This window comes from Emydura macquarii, unplaced genomic scaffold (genome assembly GCF_026122565.2).
Source record: "Emydura macquarii macquarii isolate MOO-44397 ecotype Brisbane River unplaced genomic scaffold, CSIRO-AGI_Emac_v2 contig_1043, whole genome shotgun sequence".
In the NCBI taxonomy this organism is placed as follows: domain Eukaryota; kingdom Metazoa; phylum Chordata; order Testudines; family Chelidae; genus Emydura; species Emydura macquarii.
Window position 1 is genome coordinate 3,765,279 of NW_027131180.1, and position 24,873 is coordinate 3,790,151.

At 35.8% G+C, this 24,873-nt stretch overlaps 1 protein-coding gene across 7 annotated transcripts in view; it reads left to right on the forward strand.

Annotated features, from left to right (window-relative positions):
* Nucleotides 1-24,873, forward strand: part of POLA1 (DNA polymerase alpha 1, catalytic subunit) — a 338,774-nt gene that overhangs the window by 149,826 nt on the left and 164,075 nt on the right. For all 7 annotated transcript variants that reach the window (XM_067545056.1, XM_067545058.1, XM_067545057.1 and 4 more), the window contains exons 32-34: nt 3,694-3,868; nt 11,922-12,103; nt 13,871-14,002. In XM_067545056.1, coding sequence (XP_067401157.1) covers nt 3,694-3,868; nt 11,922-12,103; nt 13,871-14,002 — 489 coding nt within the window. The remainder of the gene's footprint in view (nt 1-3,693; nt 3,869-11,921; nt 12,104-13,870; nt 14,003-24,873) is intronic.

Sequence of the window (24,873 nt, forward strand, 5' to 3'; positions counted from 1 at the left end):
AGTCACATTGCTTAACATATGATTCGAAGACACTCAGAAGCTGTGGTGAACAACATGGTGTAAGAACCTATATAGAATAGACAAGGTCTTTTGTTTTTCGTTTTTATTGTCTTTAAAATTTCCCAGGAATTTATCAGTGTTTATTACAAAAATGAAAAAATGAGTGAAAATGTGTGCAAAAAGTCAATTTCACCATTTTCAGGGTAAATATTGGGGGAATGGGAGGACAGAGAAAAAAAGCAACAGAGAAAAGTAAGAGTATTGAAAATAAAAGCAGTTTAATGCTACATGCATGTGTATATCTTCCACTACATTACCTTACTTCAGTAGACAACATCACATTTATGCTTAGACTAATTTATTATTAACATAAACACATCTTGCAGTGCATTGGATTTTCTTAGCATAATCAGTATTTTCATGTACTTGAGTGGTCCATAATTAGGGTGAAAAATGAAAAATAGCTTTTGTAAAAACTAGGGGTTTTTTTGGTTTAAAAAAACAAAACAAAACTGAGAACAAAGGGCAATAAGAATAGAATAGATCCTTCACCCACACACACAGATGTGTGTGTGTGTGATGCATGCTTTATCCTAGATTGTTGTTGCTGTTGCCTTTAAAACCTGTTCCTCGACTATTCTCAGTGAAGGATAGTAGTGGTACTGTGTCCCTCCAGCCAGTTTTAGCTCTTTCCATCAGTCCAGCTTTGAACATTTTAGGTATCTTTTCTGTATGTGTCCCTACTATCCAACTGCTGGAAGCTCCTTTTGAGCCAGGCAGTTCTTGTGCACTCTTTAAAAAAAAAAAAAAAAAAAAAAAAAAAAAAAGGTGGGAAGGGTCCTTTTTGGTGACAATGGCTTCAGTCCATAAAATAAACTTACTTACGGCTGTACTGGCTCACCACTTTATATCACATTTTACAAAACATGCTGCTACAGAACCATTCTGAAGTTCGTTTCCTGGGGGCTGAGTTCCACTGTAATTAGCTTATTGGCATGACAGCGTTCTTCCCATGCATGCATTCCTATCCATGTGATGTTTCTGCATGTGCTTGAAGTTAAATTGAGTAAAATTTAAAGTTGAGTAAAGTTTAAAGCTGAGTAAACAATAAAACCTATTTGTTTAATTGGATATCATTTATCTGGGCAATGCTGTTAACTATCTGTTTGCATTTAGCATTGTTATGAACTAGCTGGCCTAAAACTAGAAGTCCTGTGACAAGACTCATTCAAACAGAGGCAGAACAGCCTGTATCGATACTCATAAAAATGAACAGCTGCCTCATTCCCTGAGCATCACTGTTGTGTGTGAATGAGGTAGGGATCCTGTGTAAAATAAAATAGTATTAACTTTTGGATGCTTGACTTTGCAATCTAAATAATCTTAGATCTGGTCTACACTACAGGGTTAGAGCAATGTAAGCTGCCCTGTTTCGACCTAGCTGTGGAAGTGTCTTTACTTAAATTTAGCTCCTGCCGACATAGTACCTCTCTATGCCGATTTAGTAACATCACCACCTCAAGTGGCATAGAGTCATGGTTCATGTAATTAGGTCGATGCAGTGTCAGTGTACATACTACGGTTGCTTATGTTCACTCTTATGAGCTTTCAGGAACTGTCTGCCAAAGCCCCACACTGACAATACAATCGATAAAAGCACAGCTGGTGAGGACATGCGCTGCCGACACAACGGAGCCAAGTGTGTGCACACAAGCCATTTAATTACTGCAGTGGCTATATGCTGCTGTACGTTAGGTGGACATAATTTTGTAGTATAGTCGTAGTCTCTACTTTTTTGTGTATGTAACATGACATATACACTCACCCCTAAAGTCAGAAATATAGGGATGTGCAGTTCAGACAGTAATTTTTAAATATTTACTACCATGTGGCATTTGCAATAGAAAATATGTATCTTATGGACTGAAAGTAACCCAGAATGCCCAGCAGACCAGGAACATGATTATTCATAAAGGATTACTGTTTCTGCCCATTTTCCATTTAAAAACTGAAAATGCCATTTTTGATTTTAGTTTAAATATTGTGCACAGCCCAGCATGGAGAAGACGCCAAGCCTGGTGGAAGCTGGTATATGGAGGTGGCTGAGAGATGAGGCAATGCAAGGAAAGAATGTAATTCTTGAAAGAAAGAAGAGAACTGGAAAAGTTGCTTTATATATAGATTTTAAAGCAGCTGGATACTGTGCATAGTCAAAATTAAGTTTTCCTCTGAATGTCTAGTTATACCAGTGTCAGAAAAGAAAATGAAGGAGCGTTGTTTATCAAACTTTGTTTATTGGTGGTGACTTTTCATTCTCTGGCATCTGATGGCTCTGATTACATTAATTACACTGAAGCCTTGTCTTCAATAGGAAAAAAGAGTTTTGGGTTTTTTTAAATGTTACCTAACGTGTTAAAATCCCAGTATAGATGAAGCAAGTTGTAGTTTTAACATGTATTAGCTGGTGGCAGTAAATACTAGACTGCCCCTTAGGATTTACTTCCACCAGCTAATGTGTTAAAACTGCAACTGCCATTTCTACCCTTAGGTTTGGCATAGTTAGCTGGCGTGTGTTAAAAATACACTTTTTTTTCATAGTGTATGACCTCTGAGTGATAGTCTACAGGTTGGATGCATGCTATATTTCCCTGAAGAATAGCGTTTTCTTGGAGCTCAAGATTTTTCTCTGTCCACCAAGCCCCATTTTCAACCCGCCTTTAGCCCCTCATTCCAACTAATTTCAGCTTCCATTTTCACTTTTTTTTTTCCTGTTTAAGAAAGGCTCATTGTGCCCTCTGGAACTCCTGAATGGCACTCTTGACTAAAAGGATTGAAAAGAGTTTCTTAAGGTGTTCCACCCTTTTGCGTTGATCATACTGCCTCTGTGATGCTAATTATCAGTGTCTGACAGTTTCTTCTCCATCAAACCTGTCTGTGTAGAACCTAGCATAAACTTCTTAGCAAAATAGATTGTCTCACTTTCTTAAAATTCCTCCTTCCATTCTTCCAAAACACTTAGTGTTTTGTCTGTTCCTTGACAATGCACAACTGATTATTTTAGTAAATTAATGTAAGTCTATGATTTGGAATCTGCTTGTTACAATAGATTCAGAAGGGACCATTATGATCATCTAATATGACCTCTTGTGTAACAAGGCTATGAATTACTTCCTGTTTGAACATAAGAATATCTTTCAGAAAAAATATCCAATTTGATTTAAAAATTTCCAGTGATGGAGAGTCCACTACAATCCTTAGGAAGCTACTTTAGTGATTACTGTAATGTGATAATGCTAATTTAATATAAGATGATCCCAAAATGCATGCCCTCTGCATACTTTTAACTGGACTGATGGTAACAGTATATTTTCATTGTGCATTTCTGAACTGACAGATGGGACTGTTTACTCTGTCTACTCTTACTGATTTGCACACACAGGCTGTAATAATACAAGCTGGATTTTTGTTCTTGAATTTATACTAGCTGTTGCCAGCAACAAAAGTGTAACCTATTCATTCAGTTTTCTTGAATTTGTATTGGACATCTAATAAAATCGCTGAAGGAAGGAATCCACTGTACATCTTTTCTTTAAAACATAGTTTTATAATGCTGAAAAGTCTAACCCCAACTCCAGCCCCCATATGACTGATTTTTTTTCTTATGGTTTGTTTTGTGCATGTCCCCTTTCTTAGGATGGATCAAATCTGAGTGCCAGCCAGAGAGCATATGCCCCAGAACAGCTGCAAAAACAAGAAAATCTTACTGTTGATACTCAGTATTATCTGTCACAACAGATACATCCAGTCGTGGCTCGAATCTGTGAGCCCATAGATGGGATTGACTCTGTTCTCATTGCAACATGGTTAGGTAAGTATCTAAAACTCACTTTATTTGATGAGCATCAAGAGGCAGAATAAGGGGAATTAATGCACATCATTTCTTAGCAGAAGCACATCAGGGAATCTGTTCCTCAGATTCATCTCTGTTGGGGAGGGAATAGTTAGGGTATATCTACACTGCAGCTAGGGATGAACCTCCTAGACAGAGGTATGCTGGCACGGTAAAAATACCAGTGTGGGCGTTGACACACACATGACAGTTTGGGCTAGCCTCCTGAACTCAAACCCAGGGGTTTGGGCGGGCTTGGATTTGGGCAGCTAGACCAAATTGCTGCCATGCTGCAGCGTCCACATTTATTTTTAGTTTGTTAGACTCATGGTAACTCGAGCATAGCTGTCTGGGCTAGGTGGGGGGCATGCTTTCAGCTGCAGTGTGGATATACTCTTTTACTTTCTGTGGGCTACATAGCTCACCATTGTGGATTAGTTGTATGCTTAGTCACATGAGTAGTCCTATTTACTTCAGTGGAGTTACTCGTATGACTAAGTGCTTATCAGTATGAATAAGTATTGTAAAATCTAACTGTCTGAAACACTTTAGTTTTTATAAATGTCAACACTGTTTCTTCACAAGATTTTCTTAAGTTGATAAAACATACTACAGTAACAGACCATATGCTCTGTGGCATCTGTCCAGAAAAAAATCTCTTGCATCTCTGTTGTTGTCTTTAATCTCTAGTGAATAGGTATATCTTTTCAGAAATAAAATCATAGAATTGTAGGACTGGAAGAGACCTCAAGAGGTCATCTTGTCCAGTCCCCTGCATTCAAGGCAGGACTAAGTTATTTAGACCATCCCTGACAGGTGTTTGTCTAACCTGCTCTTAAAAATCTCTAATGACGGAGATTCCATAACCTCCCTAGACAATTTATTCCAGTGCTTAACTACCCTGATAGTGAGGACGTTTTTCCTAATGTCCCACCTAAACCACCCTTTCTGCAATTTAAACCCATTGCTTTTTGTTCCATTCTCAGAGGTTAAAGAGAATAATTTTCCTCCCTCCTCCTTGTAACAACCTTTTATGTACTTGAAAAGTATGACCATGTCCCCTATCACTCTTCTTTTTTCTAGACTAAATAAACCCAATTTTTTCAATATTCCTTGATAGGTCATGTTTTCTAGACCTTTAATCATTTTTGTTGCTCTTCTTTGGAATCTCTTCAGTTCATCCACATCTTTCCCAAAATGTGCCACCCAGAACTGAACAGAATACTACAGTTGAGGCCTAGTCAGTGTGGAATAAAGCAGAAGAATTACTTCTGTTTTGCTTACAACACTCCTGTTAATACATCCCAGAATGTTTGCTTTTTTTTTTTTTTTTTTTTGCAGCATTGTTATTTTATAAGTGCACTCTTTATGCCATTCTCTAAATCAGTCATGAAGATATTGAACAGACCCAGAACTGATCCCTGCAGGACCCCACTCGATATGCCTTTCCAACTTGACTGTGAACCCTGATAACTACTCTGGGGGGAATGGTTTTCCAACCAGTTATGCACCCACCTTCTAGGTTGTATTTCCATAGTTTGTTTATGAGAAGGTATTGTGAGACAGTATCAGAAGCCTTACTAAAGACAAGATATACCACATCTGCTGCTTCCCCACATCCGTAAGGCTTGTTACCCTATCGGAGAAAGCCACCAAGTTGGTCTGACAAGATTTGTTCTTGACAAATCCATGCTGTTACTTATCACCTTATTATCTTCTAGGTGTTTGCAAATTGATTGCTTAATTATTTGCTCCATTATTTTTCTGGGTACTGAAGTTAAGCTGACTAGTCTGTAATTTCCTGGGTTGTCTTTACTTCCCTTTTTATAGATTGGCACTATATTTGCCCTTTTCTCATCTTCTGGAATCTCTCCTGTCTTCCATGACTTTTTGCAGATGTCTGTGTCCAGTGGAGTGCTGGCAAGAATGCTGACTTTGCCTATGAGTTTCAAAACAATCAAAAGAAAAATCAGACACTAGAGTTCAGAGGGAATGGACATTTTGGTGATGGCCTAGATAAAGCAGTTGTTGAAGACTTAATCTTGTATTTTCCTCAGGCAAAGAAAGACAAAAAAAGATTCCTGAGTCCTGTCCATTTGTTTTCAGAAGCCAAAAAAGTTCTTCAGAAGATTACGCTAGCCTTAGAGGTATCAGACCAAGTTTTCAGAAGTATTCAGTACCCACAATTGGGGCTCAAAAGATCTTAGCTTCCATTTAGGCACTCTTAAATGTAGTGGCTAGATTTGTAAAACTGTATAAAAGTCAGTGCATTGCATTGTTTTCAAATGCATAAACAGCTTTTTGCAGCACCATAAATTCAAGAAATTTTTTAAAGCATCTGTAAATCTGCAAGACTGTTCATCCATATGCCTGTAACAACAACCAGATATCTCCATGCCCTTGAAATTTCATTATTTTGGCAGCATTTCATCAGGGATGTTCTCTAGCATTTAAACTGTATTGTGTGGTAGAGACCAAGTCTCTTTTTTTTATCCTCCAGAAATCCACATTAAAAATAAAAAAAATTATTCTCACATAGTTGATCGGAGTTCAATCATAAATCTTTGAGTGATCTAGAATCATTCCAGGCTCTAGTTAGTTAGTTCTGGGATCTTTCTGCAGTACTGTGGATGATCTACATATATTTAACTCTGGAATGCATCAGGAATTTGTTTTCATAGTGGCTAGAATGTCTTATTCAGCCACATCAGTTAACCAAACAAATCATTTGACTCTTTAATGGATGTATCAGTTGGAAGTGACAGAGGAGGAAGAGAAGGACCTGGGCATGTTAGTTGATCACAGGGTGACTATGAGCCGCCAATGTGATGTGGCCATGAAAAAAGCTAATGCTGTCCTTGGATGCATCAGACGAGGTATTTTCAGTAGTGATAGGGAGTTGTTAGTACCGTTCTACAAGGCGTTGTTGAGACCTCATCTGGAATACTGTGTGCAGTTCTGGTCCCCCATGTTTAAAAAAGATGAATTCAAACTGGAACAGGTGCAGAGAAGGGGTACTAGGATGATCCACGAAATGGAAAACCTGCCTTGTGAGAGGACACTCAAAGAGCTTGGCGTGTTTAGCCTAACCAAAAGAAGGTTGAGGGGATATCTGATTGCTCTCTATAAATACATCAGAGGGATAAATACCAGGGAGGGAGAGGAATTATTTAAGTTCAGTGCCAGTATGGGCACAAGAACTAATGGATATAAACTGGCCATCAGGAAGTTTAGACTTGAAATTAAATGCAGGTTTCTAACCATCAGAGGTGTGAAGTTCTGGAATAACCTTCCAAAGGGAGTAGTGGGGGTGGAGGGAACCTAGCTGGCTTAAAAACTGAGCTTGATAAATTTATGGAGGGGATGGTATGATGGGACAGCCTAGTTTGGCAATTGACCTTTGACTACTAGTGGTAGATATGCCAATGACCTGTGGTGGGATGTTAGATGGGGTGGGTTCTAAGTTATTCCAGAGAATTTTTTCTTGGGTTTCGGGCTGGTGAGTCTTGCCCACATGCTCAGGGTTTAACTGATCGCCATATTTGAGATTGGGAAGGAATTTTCCCCCAGGGCAGATTGGCAAAGGCTCTGGGGTTTTTTCTCCTTCCTCTGTAGCATGAGGCACGGCTCGTTTGCTGATGGAGCCTCTGTACCTTAAAGTCTTTAAACCATGATTTGAGGACTTTCATAACTCAGTCATAGGTCAGGGGTCTGTTACAGGGGTGGATGGGTGAGGTTCTGTGGCCTGCGTTGTGGAGGAGGTCAGAATAGATGATCATATTGATCTCTTCTGATCTTAGAGTCTATGAGTCCATACATATAAATTGTACATGGTTCCTGCCCCAGGTAATTTACTATCTATTTTGTCATATTATACAATGAAGGGAAACCAAATCAGTGGGTTTGAAAAGGAGGGGGAGAAAAGACAAAGCAATACGGTTGTATTTCCTAACCACCATGTGCATGAGTTGAGCAGTTTTAGTTTTTACTATATCTTGGTTATTCAAGATTTATTTAAAAAAAATAAATAAAAAAACTGCTCAACTATGCTATTCACATACTTTGCTGAGCAACTTTGTGTTCCACTGTGTACCTTAACTGTGGAGATCAGAGAAAGTGTGTGAATTAACAGCCCCTTATTTAAATCTCTGAGTGCTGTGGATTTGGTATCAACTGTGTAATTCTCGTGTGGTACTGATGGTCAGAATTTGTTAAGAAGGTGCAGACCTTTGTTTGAAGGGGTGATTTCGGAAAGACCACAACGGTTCTTTTTTGGAGAGCAAGCAAGTGGTCTCTCTTGTTTTTTAATTACAAATGTGTGCTTAGTGTGTGATAAGTACATTTAAAAAAAAACCCAGACAAATAAAGTAAAGCATTATTGTTTTACCTATTGTCTCTTTTACTTATTGTTGTCTCCTGTCCTGGCATGGAGATTAACTGGATCACTGAATTTATGGTGCTAATTCTATAAACCTTATGTTTTCTTTTTTTTCCCTGTACCAGATCAAAGTTTAGTCATTCCAATATTTTGATCATCTGTAGTTTCCTTTTAGGATGTCTGTTCAGTCAAACAAATTACTTAACTTAGAAGTATGGTAAGATCCGTATTATCTATACTTAGGCAACATTGGCAAGGTTATTTGGCTGTTTGTATAATAGAGAGTTAGTGGTAAAGAAGTCTCTAGTTAGGGAGATTATTTGCAGTTCGTGATATTGAGGGTTTAGATAATTAGAATCTTTCCATACCTTCAGTATGTATGGAGTTGGGTGCTTTCCACTTATCTGACGTGATTCTAAAAGAAATTCACGGCCTTAGTCTCTAGGTGGCAGCACCAGATACTATTTTCCTTTTGTTTCACAAAACCTCTAATGAGCAAAGATATAAGTATATCAACTTTTCTGTTTGCATAGCTTCCAAAAAAGGCTGATTTTAAGACTAATTACAATTTTTAAAAGAGAATACTAATTTTAGGTAGTCTATGGAAATCAGTAAATATGTTACCCTGTCTCCCGTAGTTGCCCTAAAAACTGACCATTCTTATGACTTCTGCTTTGTTATAATCTTTGGGGGAAAATGCCTCCCCGCCTCCACCCCACGTTATCTGCAAAAGTTTTAACTTCAGAATATTTTAATAACCAAACCAAAGTATTATAAACTTTGGTTATTCATAGTGTTTTAAAACAACTATTAAAACTTAAGTGGCAACTTCCAGACCTTTCTTTTCTTGTATATTTCTGTCATACAAAGATAAGTGTCTTTGGCTTATCTTCACCATTACTTAAATTCTGAAGGATTTTTAAAAAATCATGAATGCATCCTCTCAATTTTTTTAAGTTAAAAAAAAAAATAACCTATTGTCCAGAGCCTTTAATGATAGTAAAGTGTTCAGTATGAAAGTAAATCTGAAATAATTAGCAAGCCCAGATGATTTTGTCAGTGTCCTAGAAAAAATAAGAATTAAAAATAAAAATTTATTGCTTATAACTCTTGAGGCCTTCATTTTTCAAAAATGTATTACAAAGAAAAGAGGAGCAGTTTTTCCATTCTTTACTTATTCCATGCTGTGGTTTTGTTTAACAGATAGGGCATTCTGCCTTGCTATGGAGGATGCAAGTTGGTATTCTGAAATGAATTAAGTAACCAAGAAACAATCCATGAAAGGAAATAATAGATAATATAGGACCCATTTCAGGAAGATAATCAATTAATCTAGGCATGTGCTTTTAAGCACCTGATTAGTCCCATTGATGTCAGTGGGACTATTCACATGGTTAAGTAAGGTGTACTTTGCCAAATCATCACCATAATTCTTCTCTTGTTTTCCCCAACCAAAATAGGAAGTCAAATGATAAAGATAAGTCTTGCTAATTTTTTTCAAAAGTGGAAGAAGATTACCTGTTTGTGTGAATTTGTACCCATGTGTCTTTACCTACCCATCCCCACCACTTTTGACAACCTGAACATTTGAAAATCGCAGTGCTTTGCTAACGTCTGTGGATTTCCTCAGAAAGGGCAAAATATGATATCCCTTCTTTAATTTTTATTTAGTGAAGGGGATTTTCTGAGTGCAGTGAAATATCCTTTGAGAAAGAATGAAAGATACATTCCTAATTGGAATTTACTGCTATTTCTACATTAAAATAGCAATTGCTACCTTTTATTCTTTCTACATTTATAACAGAGAGTGCAATTATATCATACACATGTCCTTGCATTCATCATTTATTGTCTTAGACCTCAGATAATCCACCTTTTGTTTTTTCCTTCTGAGAATCTGACATTCAAAGAAAATGTTGAGGAAGAGGCAAGAAATTTTAAATAAAACTTTTATTTACCACTTGTCTTGCAGAACATTTGTCTTTTTCAAAGAGTATGTATGAGTTTATTTTTTAAAAACATGCTTTCTCTCTCTTAAGGGACCATGTGTACTGTGGAGTGTGTGGTAGTTGTTAGAAATATTCTGTTTTACTTCTAATGACCTGTAAAAGTCTACATAAGTTCAAGAATCCATATGCTATGATGTTAGTCTGCATTTATGTTAAGTGTCTTTGTGTCAGAAAAACTAAAATGGAGAAAATTATTAAAATGCTGATCTGGAATACATTTTTAATTGAAATTAAATAAGTTAAACTGGTATTTTGTTTGCAATGTACTTCTTTCTTTTGCTTAAATCTGATGCATTTTATAGTTATTCCAAAAAATTAGTGAGATTAAAAAAATTAGAACATTTTTATATAGTTATAATTAATTTAAGTAGTGTTATACATACAGGTTTAACTGAATTGAATTTTGTGTCAAGGTGTGTTCTTTAGATCTATGAATAGTGTGTATCTTTGCACTTTGTAAGGCAAAGACTTTAATCTTTAACTAAGAAATGGATCTGGATGCTTTATCCTTTTACAACTTCCCTAAAAACATTACTAAATTGTCACGTTTCACACTTACTTAAATAATGTGAGATGACACGATTTACTCCCTTACTTTGCTTAATTTTCTTAAACTTTCAGTTTATTCTGAAAATATTCCGTTTTAGAAATGTTTTATAAGACCTTTTTCTTTTATAATAAAGTAAGCCATCGTTCCTGAACATTTTGTCATACGTTTGTATTAGAATACAAATTTTGACGGACATTTATCTAGATTGTCTTTACCTGGATTTAAAAAAAAATTACAGATCAAATAACTCATCTATTTCTTTAAAGGGTTAAACACCCTGCTAAAACATGTCAAGAAATGTGAAATTTACCAGCTTTTCTTTGACATTCAGATAGCTAGGAAAAATGAACTTTGTGCTTGTATTGTTTTTTTTTTCTTTTCTTTTTATTGAGTCAGTATTTTTAGGATCTCTTTTGTATATTTATTTGTTTAAATTCTTGGGTTCTGGCAACCAAAAATAAAGCATTTTGTCTCCAACACTGCCTTTTTAAATGCTGCTCCTGAATTTTAACCACTGCATTAGATTGAAACCTACATGCTGTTAACCACTGAGCCAAAATGAAATCGACCACTGCATTGAAATCAGAGTTGGCAGTTGTACACGGACTTGAAGGAGTTGGTAATAGCAGTGCACCCGTGTTTCTTTAATGGGGTTTTTATTCTCTGTTTTCAGTTTTAATGGTGCCATTTTGGTTTAAAGACTGTTTCTTAATAATGATGCACATTTTATTGAAATATTTTCAAAGTAACTTAACAATAACAATAAAACCATCCGCTAGGAGTAGTTTCCTCAGAAACAAAATGTTCTGTTGCATACTCCCATGATGGATAATGCACTGTGCTTCTTTTATTTATAAAGCAATCTTGTTTAAAAAGATAAGTGATTTTTTCATGTTACGTGAACCTTATCTTAGGTTAAAAATTGTAAAATGTATTTATATTTTTTAAAGCAATCTTTTCCTGAGGATAGATTTTTACTTTCTGGATTTACATTTTGTGACCTCCTTTTGAAGCTGTTGTACCAAATGTAAGGGAAAAAACTGACCTAGCTGAATTGCTTACTTTGGTCTTAGAATTTTTATTTCTTATTAATAGGACTGGATCCCTCCCAATTCAAAGTCCATCACCTTTACCATAAAGATGAGGAGAATGATGCCTTGCTTGGTGGCCCAGCTCAGCTCACGGATGAGGAAAAATATAGGGATTGTGAAAGATTCAAGTTTTCCTGTCCGATATGTGGAACAGAAAACATTTATGACAATGTCTTTGATGGTTCGGTTAGTTTTGTATCTTTTTTTTTTTTCCATAGTTAAGTTTGAAAAAAAGGCTTCTTGTAGAAAAAGGGGCTTTTCAAACACAGTTCATTGGAATTTAGACCGTTGAAAGACACCATTTCGGTTCTGTTGTTGATAACCTTTGGATCAAAGATTGTCAGTGCTGAATCCTATTCCATTCACACATTTCATCATGGCACATTGTACTCTGGAGGCATTTGTCAGATTAATGAAGCCAATGGTATATCTGCTTTGGTTTACAAATAGTTGTTAGTGTAATTTTTTTATATTTAATATTTATCTTAACTTCGTAACTTGCAATTTTCCATTTAATGAAGCCTGCTTGTAGCAATAACATTTTCTTATCCTAAATCATATTAATTGGAACAAAGTTTTTGAAAATCAGTATTTTTCTTTTTACATCCCACTTCCCTTCTTGACAGAAAGGTACTTCTGCTCTATCTTTCCTGCTGTCTTTGTATATCAGACATAAAAAGTCATAGGGATGCATTCCTGTCAAGAAGTGCTGCCAAAAAATGTATCTCTGACCTTGGCTCAGAACTTGAAATAGGGCCAAGTATTTAACTCTGCTGCGATGTTATGCATGTACTAGTCATTGGCAAATTAGCAGGCTGCAGAGTAGTGAAAACCTTGAAAGTTAAAGCAAATAAATCCTTTATCTAAATTAAAAGTAATTATTTTAAGTTAATTTGGACAAACAGCAGATGTTTTGCATTTTTTTGAATCAAAACAAAGCAGTCATTGGAAGCAAGTAAGAGGAAAAGACAGACATGGATCAGCAATGCTTTGTAAATCCTTGACTCTTGCTTCATTACAGTTGTAAATAGGATAGTTAATTGCATGGAGCCTTCACGACTTGCAGATGGGCTAACTGTAGAAGGGCTGATGTCAAGCTCTAAAAATCTCTTCTACCTGGAATTGCTTAGTGTTGTAGGTGAGGTTTTAGCCAGATTGCATCAGAAAAGCATGGATTTTAAATATTAACAGGAAAAATAAATATCTCAGAAGCTGTTATAATCATACAGACATATAGGATATTCCTTTACAATGAAAATTTCACTGACTTAATTTTAGCTATCTGCAATCAGTCTTTAGGATCTGAAAACTCAATTTCACATATTTGAAGATATGCAAAATGTTCCAGTTGACAATTTAATCAAATGTATGTACAGGCTATGATGTTAGTGAATGAGATGGTATAAACCTTTAATACTATTCTTTGTACTTTTAAAAATTATTAAATGAGCCTGCAACAAAAAATGATAGCTTAATGATGTACACTCTTGTAGCTCGTCTTCACATCTGATACTTGTCTGAATGATTCCAAGACTACGATCAATAGCCCTGAGAAGGATGTTGGTGTCCTTGATAAAAGTGATAAGCCTGGCTTTTTCAGGGAAATCGATTTTGCTATAGATTTCACTAGTTTATTTTTATTCAACATCATTAGTTGAATGATAAACTCTGAAGCAAGTGATTTGTTAAGTTTTGCAAATGACCTTTGCTTAAGAGAAGAGTGAGAAAACTGTACATCCTAGTGGAGAAGAGTCTTTAGGGATGGAGAAGCCAATTGTGATGTGGTGGGAGGAAGGAAGACTTCTGTCGGGTATTAAATTGAAGAAGGGTTTTGCAATATTTTGTCTCTTTATCATTGCAAGTGTATCTCTCTCTATATACTGTATACATACACTACTGTGACAACTCCATTGTGGTTTTGTAAGTGTTTTAAACTTTATTTTTTATCTCCAGGGACAGCTTATTGAACCCAGCTTGCAACAATGCAGTAAGAAAGAATGTGATGCGTCCCCTTTCAACTACGTGATTCAAATGAACAATAAACTACTCTTGGATATTAGACGTTACCTAAAAAGCTACTATAGTGTAAGTATCCAAAAAGTTCTGTACAATGTTAAATTAATCATCAGTTCTCTAATGGGTACTCAGTTTTTCTTGGGGGCCACCGAATATTCATTTTGTGCAACACTGGTTACTGTGCTTTGTGCTGCAAAGAACTTTTTTCCCCATAACTGCTGTGATTTTTATTCTCATTAAAAGAAATTGATGTTGTTGAATTCTAATTTAAAATACTTCTTGTTTCTAAAATAAATTTTAACATGACCTAGTCTTAAGGATAAGATAGATAAGAATATCTTAAATTTTTGCAAGTAAGTTGTTGGCCATGTTACAGATGGAGTAGATCTTTGTTTTGTAAGTTTTTTAAGAAAAGGTAACTCTAATGCATTTAGAAGAATCTATGAAGATAGGGATTTGAGCATACAAATATCAACTTTTCTTTTAATTCAAATCTGATTCAAGATGCATTATTTCATGAACAGCCCATTAATTTGAGAAAACAGGCCTTGTCCACTAATAATGTTCTGAAGGATGACAGAGAGAATAACTTCTTGCTAGCTCTTTGGTTATGAACGTTTCTTTTTTGACTTGCAAGGTTTTTAGAACATCTTTGATACAGAATTTTTTAATCAGACGTTAAAACCAGACATACAAGCATAAGGTTTTTGGTACTATACAGCCTCTTCCAAGCAGCATGAAAAACGCTGTGTAATAGAAAAATGTTAGGGTTTGTTCTTGATATAGCCATTTGTGGTTCAAAATGTTGTTAAAAGATATTTTATGGATTAAGAAAGTGTTCCATGGCTCTTATAAACTGGACACAATCACTTCTTAGATGTCAAAGTATTCAAGTGTCATGTGACTAATTGAGTCACTTCTACAGTTTACTGACAAACTTTATGTGGATTTAAGTATGACTCTATAGACAATGAAAATGTATGTGTATTGGCTGAAATTAGTTCATTTTCCTTTTTGGTAGCAACATAAATCTTAACTCATGGTGTAAATTTATGGTGAGATAGGTTGGGAATGTTTCTGTGAAATGGTAAAGGATTTTTGTGATATTTGTTTTCTTTAATGGTCTAATTTGTCGTCTTTAGATGCTCAGCACTTCTGAAAATAAGACCTTAGGTGTCTAAAGCTGTGTAGCGAAAATTAGACTCTGTGTTTTGAAAATTTGTTTTTTTTGAATGGCTTAGCAAATTAATGGTTCCTTTGGTTAAATATTACAAAACATTTGCAGGGAAGACAGTAGTAATAATTTGTTCTAATAGCTCCAGTTTATGCTTACGTATTAATTCTTAACACATTGGTAGGTAAATGTTCCTATACTTTCTATCTCACATTGCCAGTTGGAAAACAATTCTCTTGAAAAAAATGGCTTCCTTTATATTTGTTCATTGTATTTGAAGGCACTATTTCAGAGTCCAACAATTCTTTACCCTGTTTAAATTTAGTAACTTAATTACAAGTCCAAATAATTTGCTCCTTCAAATGAAAGTTGAAGGCATTGGCAGATGGTCTGAATGGGCAACACCATATTAAAGTGTATGGGTTTTAGTCCTCATATTTTTAGGTATGATATTCATTTAACCTTAATCTATCACAGGCTTCCTTTCAAAGTTCATCCGTTTCCAAAATGGACATTCAAAAACATAATTATTGCATTAGATAATGTAATTTGTATTTTATTAAGGCAATATGCCAAAGCATGTAACTTTGTTGCTTATCTGTTAAACAAAGTTGCTTATCTGCTAAACTTTTCTAGATTTGATGCATTTAAATTATAATAATTATTTAACAAAAGTGACAAGCACTTAATGCGTAAGAAAACTTTATATGCACAGAATGTACAATACTGAGCAGGAATGTAATGTGCCTCTTTCAACAAGTTAAGGGGAAAGAGTAAGTATTGCACCATGCTCTGTCCATATCAGCAATGTCTTGCTATAGGTTTGTTTCCCATCATTATGAAGTTATAAATCAAAATGCAAAGTGCTATTGTTTGAATGCCGCCAAACTATTTGAAAAGTTCATTACATTCTAACTTTTTAAATATTATTTTCCATAGAAATTGTGATTGAATATGGCTAAGGAGCTCCTTCATGTGGAAGTTATAGTAGTGCAACAGGGAGTTCCCTCAATTGTTAGATATGTTTAAATAGGAATGTATTGAGAACTGAGCTGTAGACCAGTTGATCAAATTATTTGTACAGCATTTTGAAGGTAAAAAATGCTGTATAAATGCCAAGTATCATTAGTTTCCAGAAGATTGAGATTACTGTGCTGCCAGAGCTTATTTCCAAATAGAACAGTATTTTTAGTTTGTAAAAAGGAGATTTCTTTGAGTTGGACAGGAAACCTTTATTGTATCCTAGTAACAATTAGAGAGGCAGGTGCTCTATGAGCTTCATTTTATCTCTTTCATCTCATTCTTCTAGTAGCTGTGTAATAGTTGGAGTTGAAAATTTTCAAATGGGATGTTTGGGCTAAGGGAAATATATAATATTAAACTATAATAACATACATTCTGAGCAAAACCCTGGATGAAACTTTGAGACTTTTGTATAGCAGATTGCTGTTGGAATGGCTGTGGCCTTCAGTTGTGGAGCAAGAGAGGTATAAATTTAAAATAGAAAAACATTGTTTTAGTTCATGGTTGCATATGATCAGATATTATCATGGTTTATATGGGGATAAAATTATACATAAGATAGAAATATATATGGAACTTTAGTATTTTGTTTTAATCTTGAAAATATAGTAAACTACATTTTATGAAGGCAACAGTGCCTAGATTCTGATGATTTCTTAATGCCTGTTCCAAAGCCCATTGAATTCAATGGGAGTCTTTCCACTGAGTTCAATGGGCTTTGAATCAGGCCCTTAAGGATTTAAGACCACTCCCCTCTCATTCCTTATTCTATTCAAGTGCCTTAAAAAGTCCAGCCTTGTAAATTTATTATGAAAATTTACCAGTTTAGGTACAAAATCTGTTTGCCCACTCTTGCCTTGGCGCTGATACAAAATCTAATGGTATTTTACTTGTAAAAGACCAAACAAAAAGACCCCAAATAATTACACCATGCACGTGGGTAAGTAGAATTGTGCAAGCCTGTTATAATTCCTACTATTTTAACATACACATTCACCTTTTTGTAAAATACATTCCTTTGTTTCTAAAACCAGACTTGTTCCATTTGAACACTGAAATATTGTATAGCTACCACAAACAACATTTAGCATTATTCCAGTAGTTAATTCCTTAATATTAAATAACATAACCAATCTTGATCTTAATTATACATTTGTAACTGCAAATATATTTAGCAAAGATGACATCCAAAGATTTTAGTTTCTTTCCAGAGCTGCATTATTCTTTAGAAAGATTGATCTCACTTTTTAAAATTCTGCTGCAGAAAAGCAAATAGAGAGAGAGAAACACTAGCTAATCTAAATTGGGAAATGAAGAGGGCTTTTTTAAGCATGAAAATTTCATCATCTTGTCAGCTGGCAGAATGCCTGCTGTGTGGATTCACAAAGGCTAAGAATTACACTTTCATGAAATTTTCCTCACTAACTGCCCTGGTTAATTTGAAAGATAACCCACTGTTTTAATTCATTCCTCAATTGGGCGGTGCAGGTTTTATTTTTGATCTGACAAAGCATTTGTGTTAATCGTTTTGGCCCTCTACTAGACACTCTTGGGATTGTGCTTTTACAATAAATGTGTCTGTGATAGCTCTTTAGTCTATTATACTTACAATAGATCCATAGAACTGGTAATTAATTCTGTACTGCTTTGGAAGTGGGAAGAATAGGTGTAGCTCTGTCAAGTGCTTCTGGGAAGTTTGTTTAGCTGGTTCATTTTTTGAAGTGTTACTCTCAGCCATCAATGAAACATCCACGCTGGAGAGAGGCTAGGACAGAAATCCATGACCACAAATGAGTAAACAAACCCAACTTTTACCTTGAAGGGTGGAGTCACTTAGTTTATGGTATCCACATCTAATTCTTAAGTTGAAAACGTGTAACAGAAACTTCCCATTTAAATATTTGTCTATAATGTGGATACACATTATAGAAAGAGTTGGGGAATAAAATGTTAGCTATTAGATTGCCTTTAATAATCCCCCCCCTCCCCCCCCCCCACACACACACATCCCAATCCATAGCCATAAGAAAATTGCAGAAGCTAACACTTTTTATTAGCACCCCTAATAACCTTTTCACTTCCTTACATTTCCTTTGTGTGGTAATTAAGAGAAGAAAGGGGGTTACCAATTTAATATCCACAAATTGCAGCTAAAAACCAAGTATACTACATGTGCAATCTGCCTGATAGCAAAGTTCACCTTGCATTGAGTGGGTTGTTGATGGTGAACTATTGCTACATAATCACAATATTCTTTTGCCTGTTCTTTTAATATACACCTGTGGTGGATCAGCAGCATGTTTATAGTTAAGGGATATATTTAAATATAAGGGATTCTCAAGTTTATTTGCTATTAGTTCACAGATACTAATACTGTAAAACCTGTTTTGCCTTATGCATCTTTTTTTTTTATAAATACATAAAACAATACAACTAGCTCTTAAAATAATGTGTAAGAAAAAGCCTTTCCTGGCTTTCTTAAGCCAGCCTGTATAACAGTGTTTTATTTCACAGCCTTGTCCATGATACCCCACAGATGGAAGTGAGTTTGAAGGCTATTGAACATTGCTAAATAACTTTGTACTGTTCTGCTGCAAAAATTCAGTGTTCAATAGCCCTCAAAATTTCTCATTTCTTACCTGTGGTGGGGCAGTCTGCTGCTTGCACATTAGGTCTCAGTATAAAGCATATAGGTACACTAGTTGACGCTCTTGAATTATTTTTTTATGCATTGATATTTTAGTTATCTTGGTTTTTGCATTAATATTTAGCACATTTAGAAAGGTGAAAGTTTTTATTAAACAAACACCCGTTATAAGAAGTTATAAAAAGCATGTAAATATTGGGATTTCAATACATATCCACATAACAGAATAAAGATAACAGAATTGGTTCTGAACCTGGACTCTCTCACATTCCAATCAAATGTATTACCAACATGCATAATTTTAACTGGGCCGTTCCAATGATTGGACAGAATTTGTCTTTCAAAATGTTATGGAAACCGATGAACTTCTGAGTGCATACTATTAAAACTGGTCCATTACCCCAACAGAAATAGTGACATGTCTTGGCCTCAGCCAGGAGGTCATGAATAACTATGACCAAGTGGTGCAGATGCTATAACAGCCTCATTCTAGACTTGACTGTTTCCAAGGCAATTTCAATACCTAACCAGGAACCATTACTGGAATTCAAATTTCCATATTCATGTAATTTCTTTTTAGCAGTAGTTGTTAAAATGTGTTTACATCTGTCTAGTCTGGATAGAAAAGAACCTCTAATGTGTAAAACACTTGAGATATGATGATAACCATGAGTCCAGTAATTATTTAATTTTGAATATATCTAAAATTTATGGAACAGATTTGCCAATTCTAACTATAATTGTGATTGATATAAACACATCTGATTCAAAGAAAATAATGCTCTTTACAGTGAATTATCAAAGAACCAAATATATCTATGCTACTAATTTAAACTCTTACTTTTGGAGCCCATTGTAACCACCTTGCTGGAAGATCATCAAAGATGCAGTCCATTGACCTTGAACTCTCAGTGACCTCTGACACACACATCTCCAGCAATCCCTACAGCAGTCTTACCTTGCATGTGTCAGAGGACCCAAAAAGTCTCTAGAGCTGAAGAGGTCTTACTTCCACCAGATGTGGCTTCCCTTCCTAGCTTGCCCTGCTCAATGTCCTGCATGCATGGAGGCAGCTGGAAGCATTCTTGTCCTCAGAATGACATTTGTATCGATATTTGTTGTCTTTACCAAAATGTTTTCTTAGGAGTGGCAAGTGTCTATTTTTACTGGCATTATTCAAGAATCAGCCCTCAATTTGAGGTATTAATTTCCTGAGAGGTTTTTTATAGATTTTACCAGCATTGAGGGGGAAAAAACAGGTATTCTGTACCAAGAATCCTGTTCCTTGAATATTTTGGTTTAGCCCTCTTTTAGTGTCCCCTGCTTCCAGAAATGTTTTCATTTCGGAGAATCCTTGGAAGCTTCTAGACAGCAGAAAAAAGCAGCTAATGAAAACAAAAAAGGTCTCTCTCATCCAATTCTCTGAGGAAGAAGAAAGGGATTAAATAATGCGGACTTGTAAAATTTCCACTGCTCTCTGTTCCTAAGAGTACAGAAAATGTATTAGCCCAAACTTCATTGGACATACCTTCCTCTACTTCTTTCCATTTCTCAAAACAAAAAGAAAAAAGGGGAAATATCTGATATAAAGTTATATTATCTTCCTGTATTTGCTCTTTACCAAGAAGGAAAGTGAAGTATCTTCTTCAGAATTGTAATAATCAGTCCAGGAAACCATAGACACACATGTTTTTCTTGCTTTTAAGAAAAATACAGTAGCATCTTCTAATCTTTAGAGGAAGGAAGCAGAACACTCTTAAACCGAAACAGTGACTTTTTTCCCCTCTCCTCTTTCTCAAAAAATCCCACAAACTATTGGAATAGATTCACCATAAGATGTCCTTGCAGAGTAGAGACACTGTCTTTAACAGTTTACAAAGATATATAAAATAGGGTGAAGATGAAATACGCTAAGGTAAAGTAATCACACCTGTCAAAGCAGTCTCTTCATTAGCAAAAGACAGTAATTCCTTCTTCCCTGAGGATCCTTGGGGCAGAATGATTTGTGATTTCCTTAGGGAGCAGGTTCTTGGAGTTCTCAGCTGCATCAATCCTACTTTTATGTCTTTCACATGTTCTGTTTTGTTTCACATGTATGCAGATCGTTTTACATTTTCTGGTAAAAGTTAAAACTGTCCACCAAGAAAATATCTCTGGTCACTGATTACTGACATTTTCCTACATCCTATAATTTTCAGCAAGATACGTTTCCTCTAATGAAATGACCAGCATGTACCTGTGGAGAGGCAATTGCCATATCAGATGGGTCTCAGCAGCTGCAAGGTTTGCAGTGATTCAGTGAGGTCCTCAAAAATGAGGTAGCAGAAAATGCAAGAAAAGCAAAGCATTTTACTAATTCAAAGAGTTCCTTTTGTCAATTTAATTCTAGACAGTTTAGGAGAACACTGTTTTGTCTGTACATCAAATACAGATTTTGGTCCAGACCACTTAGGGAAAGTAGAGATCAAGGACCAAGCATCTAGGGAGCAAATAGACCAACTGCATGACTCAAAACATTCAACTCACCTCCTGGGAAGGTAGTATTCTTGACCCAATCGCAGAAAATGAGCTATCAAAGTAGGTTTCAGGGGCTATGTAGTAATGTTTGCCAAAATTCCTTCTCTATCCTTTGTACCATCTTCAGTGATCAGGAATCTGGAACAGGTAGTGCTTGTGGAGCAGGCAATTCATAAACTCCTGCCGGTTGGTGCAGCAAAGGCAACCACTGCTAATTAGCACTTCTTTGGCATTAGTCATATTTGTTCTGAAAGGGTCCATTGAGATCAAATCAGTGGTGGGCTTGAAATCCCTCAACAGGTCTTAGAGAAGCCTTCCTTTGGAGGGAGACATTGGTATCAATTTTAGCAGTCATGGACTTAAAAAATTCTATGACATTATTTCAGCTTAACCAGTTTCTTTTTTCATACCCTTATTTGCTTCTCAGTAAGTTTTCTTCACTCTGTTCTCACTTTATCTATTGGCTATCACTCTACCTAACACTACCAAGGCAAAAAACTATATCTTTTGACATCACGACATATGTTCATCGGGATCCTTTACTAGTGACTATGGGGCTTCTATCTTTTTCCTTATGTGAATGACATTCTGATAAAGGTCTTGACAAGAGAAGAGGTTAATATAAACATCCAGGTCGTCTCAGAAACCCTATGGTCCCATAGATTTGTCTAAATTTAAGGAAAACAAGTCTAATAAATACCCAGTATAGTTTTAGACTAGACAAAAGAGAGACTCTTCAAGCAAGAGTATTCCTATCCCTACAAGGGAAACTGTACTCTAATATACATCCAATACTGAGCAGTAAGTATCCATCTGCAGTCTCTCTTCTATAGTTTTGTGGGATAACAGTATCCTTGATAGAGTTACTACAGTTGAGAATGTTTCGAGAACGACCTCTCCATTAGTTTAATTGTGTTTTGCTCAGAAATAGAGATCACAATAAAAAAGAAATGTCACAAATTTTCCCTGTCCCCACAAATGATAACATTCTTTGTTTTGTGGATATATTTGAATTAGATCATAAGTCTCCTTTTTCTTCAAATGTTGAGAAAAAATAATTGCCAGAGGTGCCAGTCTCCAAAGTTGGGGATGTGATGTGTAAGCAGATTTTTATCCCTTTGGAGTGTGATCTGAGGGGAGGGGGAAACCACAGTGTAATTTTTTTTTTCATGATTTGGTTAGTTTTACAGAAACTTGTAGGACTGAAGCTAGATGTGCCAGATATATAAGAGCTGTGTATTATCTACTGATCAAGGTAAACAGCAGCTCGATGATGACAGACTTTAGACAAGTATCATGAGTGTCTTTCTGCCACTCAGTCAGTCAGGAACGAGAATGGACAGAATGGAATCATAGAAATGTAGGATTGGAAGGGAATTGCACTGATGCAGGACTGAGTAAACCCAGACCATCCCTGACAGGTGTTTGTCTAACCTGTTCTTAGAAACCTCCAAAGATTCCACAACCTCTCTTGGAAACCTACTCCAGAGCTTAACTATGCTTATACTTAGAAAGTCTTTCCTATTATCTAATCTAAATCTCCCTTGCTGCAGATTAAGCCCATTACTTCTTGTCCTACCTTCAGTGAATATGCAGAACAATTGATTACACTCCTTTTTATTACAGCCTTTATCATGTTTGGAGACAGATATCAGGTTCCTCCCTCAATTGTCTTTTCTGAAGACTAAACATGGCTGGGTTTTTTAACTTTTCCTCATAGATCAGGTTCTCAAAACAAATTATCATTCTTGTTATTCTCCGCTGGACTCTTTCCAATTTCTCCACATCTTTCCTAAAATGTGGTGCCCAAAATTGCACACACTACTCCTCATTGAGGCATCACCCGTGCTAAATAGAATGGGCCAGTTACCTCCCATGTCTTACATATGACACTCCAGTTAATACACATCAGAATATTAACCTTTTTTGCAAGTACATCATGCTGTTGACTCTTTCCATTTTGTGATCCACTATAATCCCCCAGATCCTTTTCAGCAGTACTACCACCTAGCCAGTTATTCCCCATTTTGTAGTTGTGCATTTGATTTTTCTCCCGAAATGAAGTATATTGTCTTTAGTGAAATTCATCTTGTGAAATACAAAACAATTCTCCAATTTGTCAAGTTCATTTTGAATTCTAATCCTGTCCTCCGAAGTGTTTGCAACCCTTCCCAACTTGGTATCATCTCCAGATTTTATAAACATACCTTACACTCCATTATCCAAGTTATTAATGAAAATATAGAATAGCACCGAACCCAGGACTGATCATTGTGGGATCCCACTAGATACATCCTCCCAGTTTGACAGTGAACCATTGATAACTACTCTTTGAGTAGGTCTTTCAACCAGTTTTGCACCCACCTTATAGTAGTTTTATCTAGACCATGTCTGTAGTTTGCTTATTAGAATGTCATGGGGGACTAAACTCAAAATATGTCACATCTACTGCTTCCCCATATCCACTCAGCCAGTAACATTGTCAAAGAAGGAAATTAGGTACGTTTGGCATGATTTTTTCTTGACAAATTAATTCTGGTTATTCCTTATAACCCTGTGTTCCTCTAGGTGATTCCAAGTTGGTTTTTTAATCATTTGTTCCAGTATCTTTCCAGGTATCAAAGATGGGCTGTGAGTGTCTATAATTCTCTGGGTGCTATTGGTTTTTCTTTTTAAAGATAAGAACTATGTTTGCTCTTCTCCAGTCTTCTGGGACCTCACCTGTCCTCTAGGAATTATTGAAGATAATTGCTAACCCTTCCAAGATTGCTTCAGCTAATTCCTTTAGTACCCTAGGATGAATTTTATTAGGCCATGATGCTTTGAATACGTCTAACTTATCTACATACTCTTTAACTTGTTCTTCCCTATTTTGGCTTGTGTTCCTTCTCCCTTGTCAATATAATTGTATTTAATGTCTGGTCACCATTTGCCTCTTTAGTACGGATGGAAGCAAAATAGGCATTAAACCTCTCTGCCTTCTTGATGTCATTAGTTACTAGCTCTTCTTCCCTGTTAAATAGAGGAACTACACTTTGCTTCGTCTTTCTCTTGTTTCTTAATGTAGTTAAAGAACATCTCATATTGCCTTTCATGTCTTTTGCTAAATGTAACTCATTTTGTCCCTACATGCTTGTGCTATTCTTAGCCTTTCTGATTTTGTTCCTTTCATGATTATGCTATTCTTTTATATTCCTCCTTGGGCAATTTGTCCATGTTTCTACTTTTTGATTTTCATATTATTAAAGAGCTCCTGATGGAGCTATGTTGGCCTCTTACTCCTCTTCCTGTCTTTCCTTCAAGTCAGGATAGTTTGCAGTTCTGCCTTTAATATGATCTCTTTGAGAAAGTGTCAGCTCTCCTGAACTCCTTTTTTCCCTTAGATTTTCTTCCCACTGGACCTTACCTATAAGTTCTTTGAGTCTGTTAAAGTTGGATTTTTTAAAATGAATTGTTAATTATTCTGGTGTTCTCTTTCCTTCCTTTCACAATAATCATTTTATGATCACTTTCACCCAAATTATCTTATACCTTCAGATTTTCAACCAATTCTTCCGTGTTAGTCAGAATCAGGTCTAA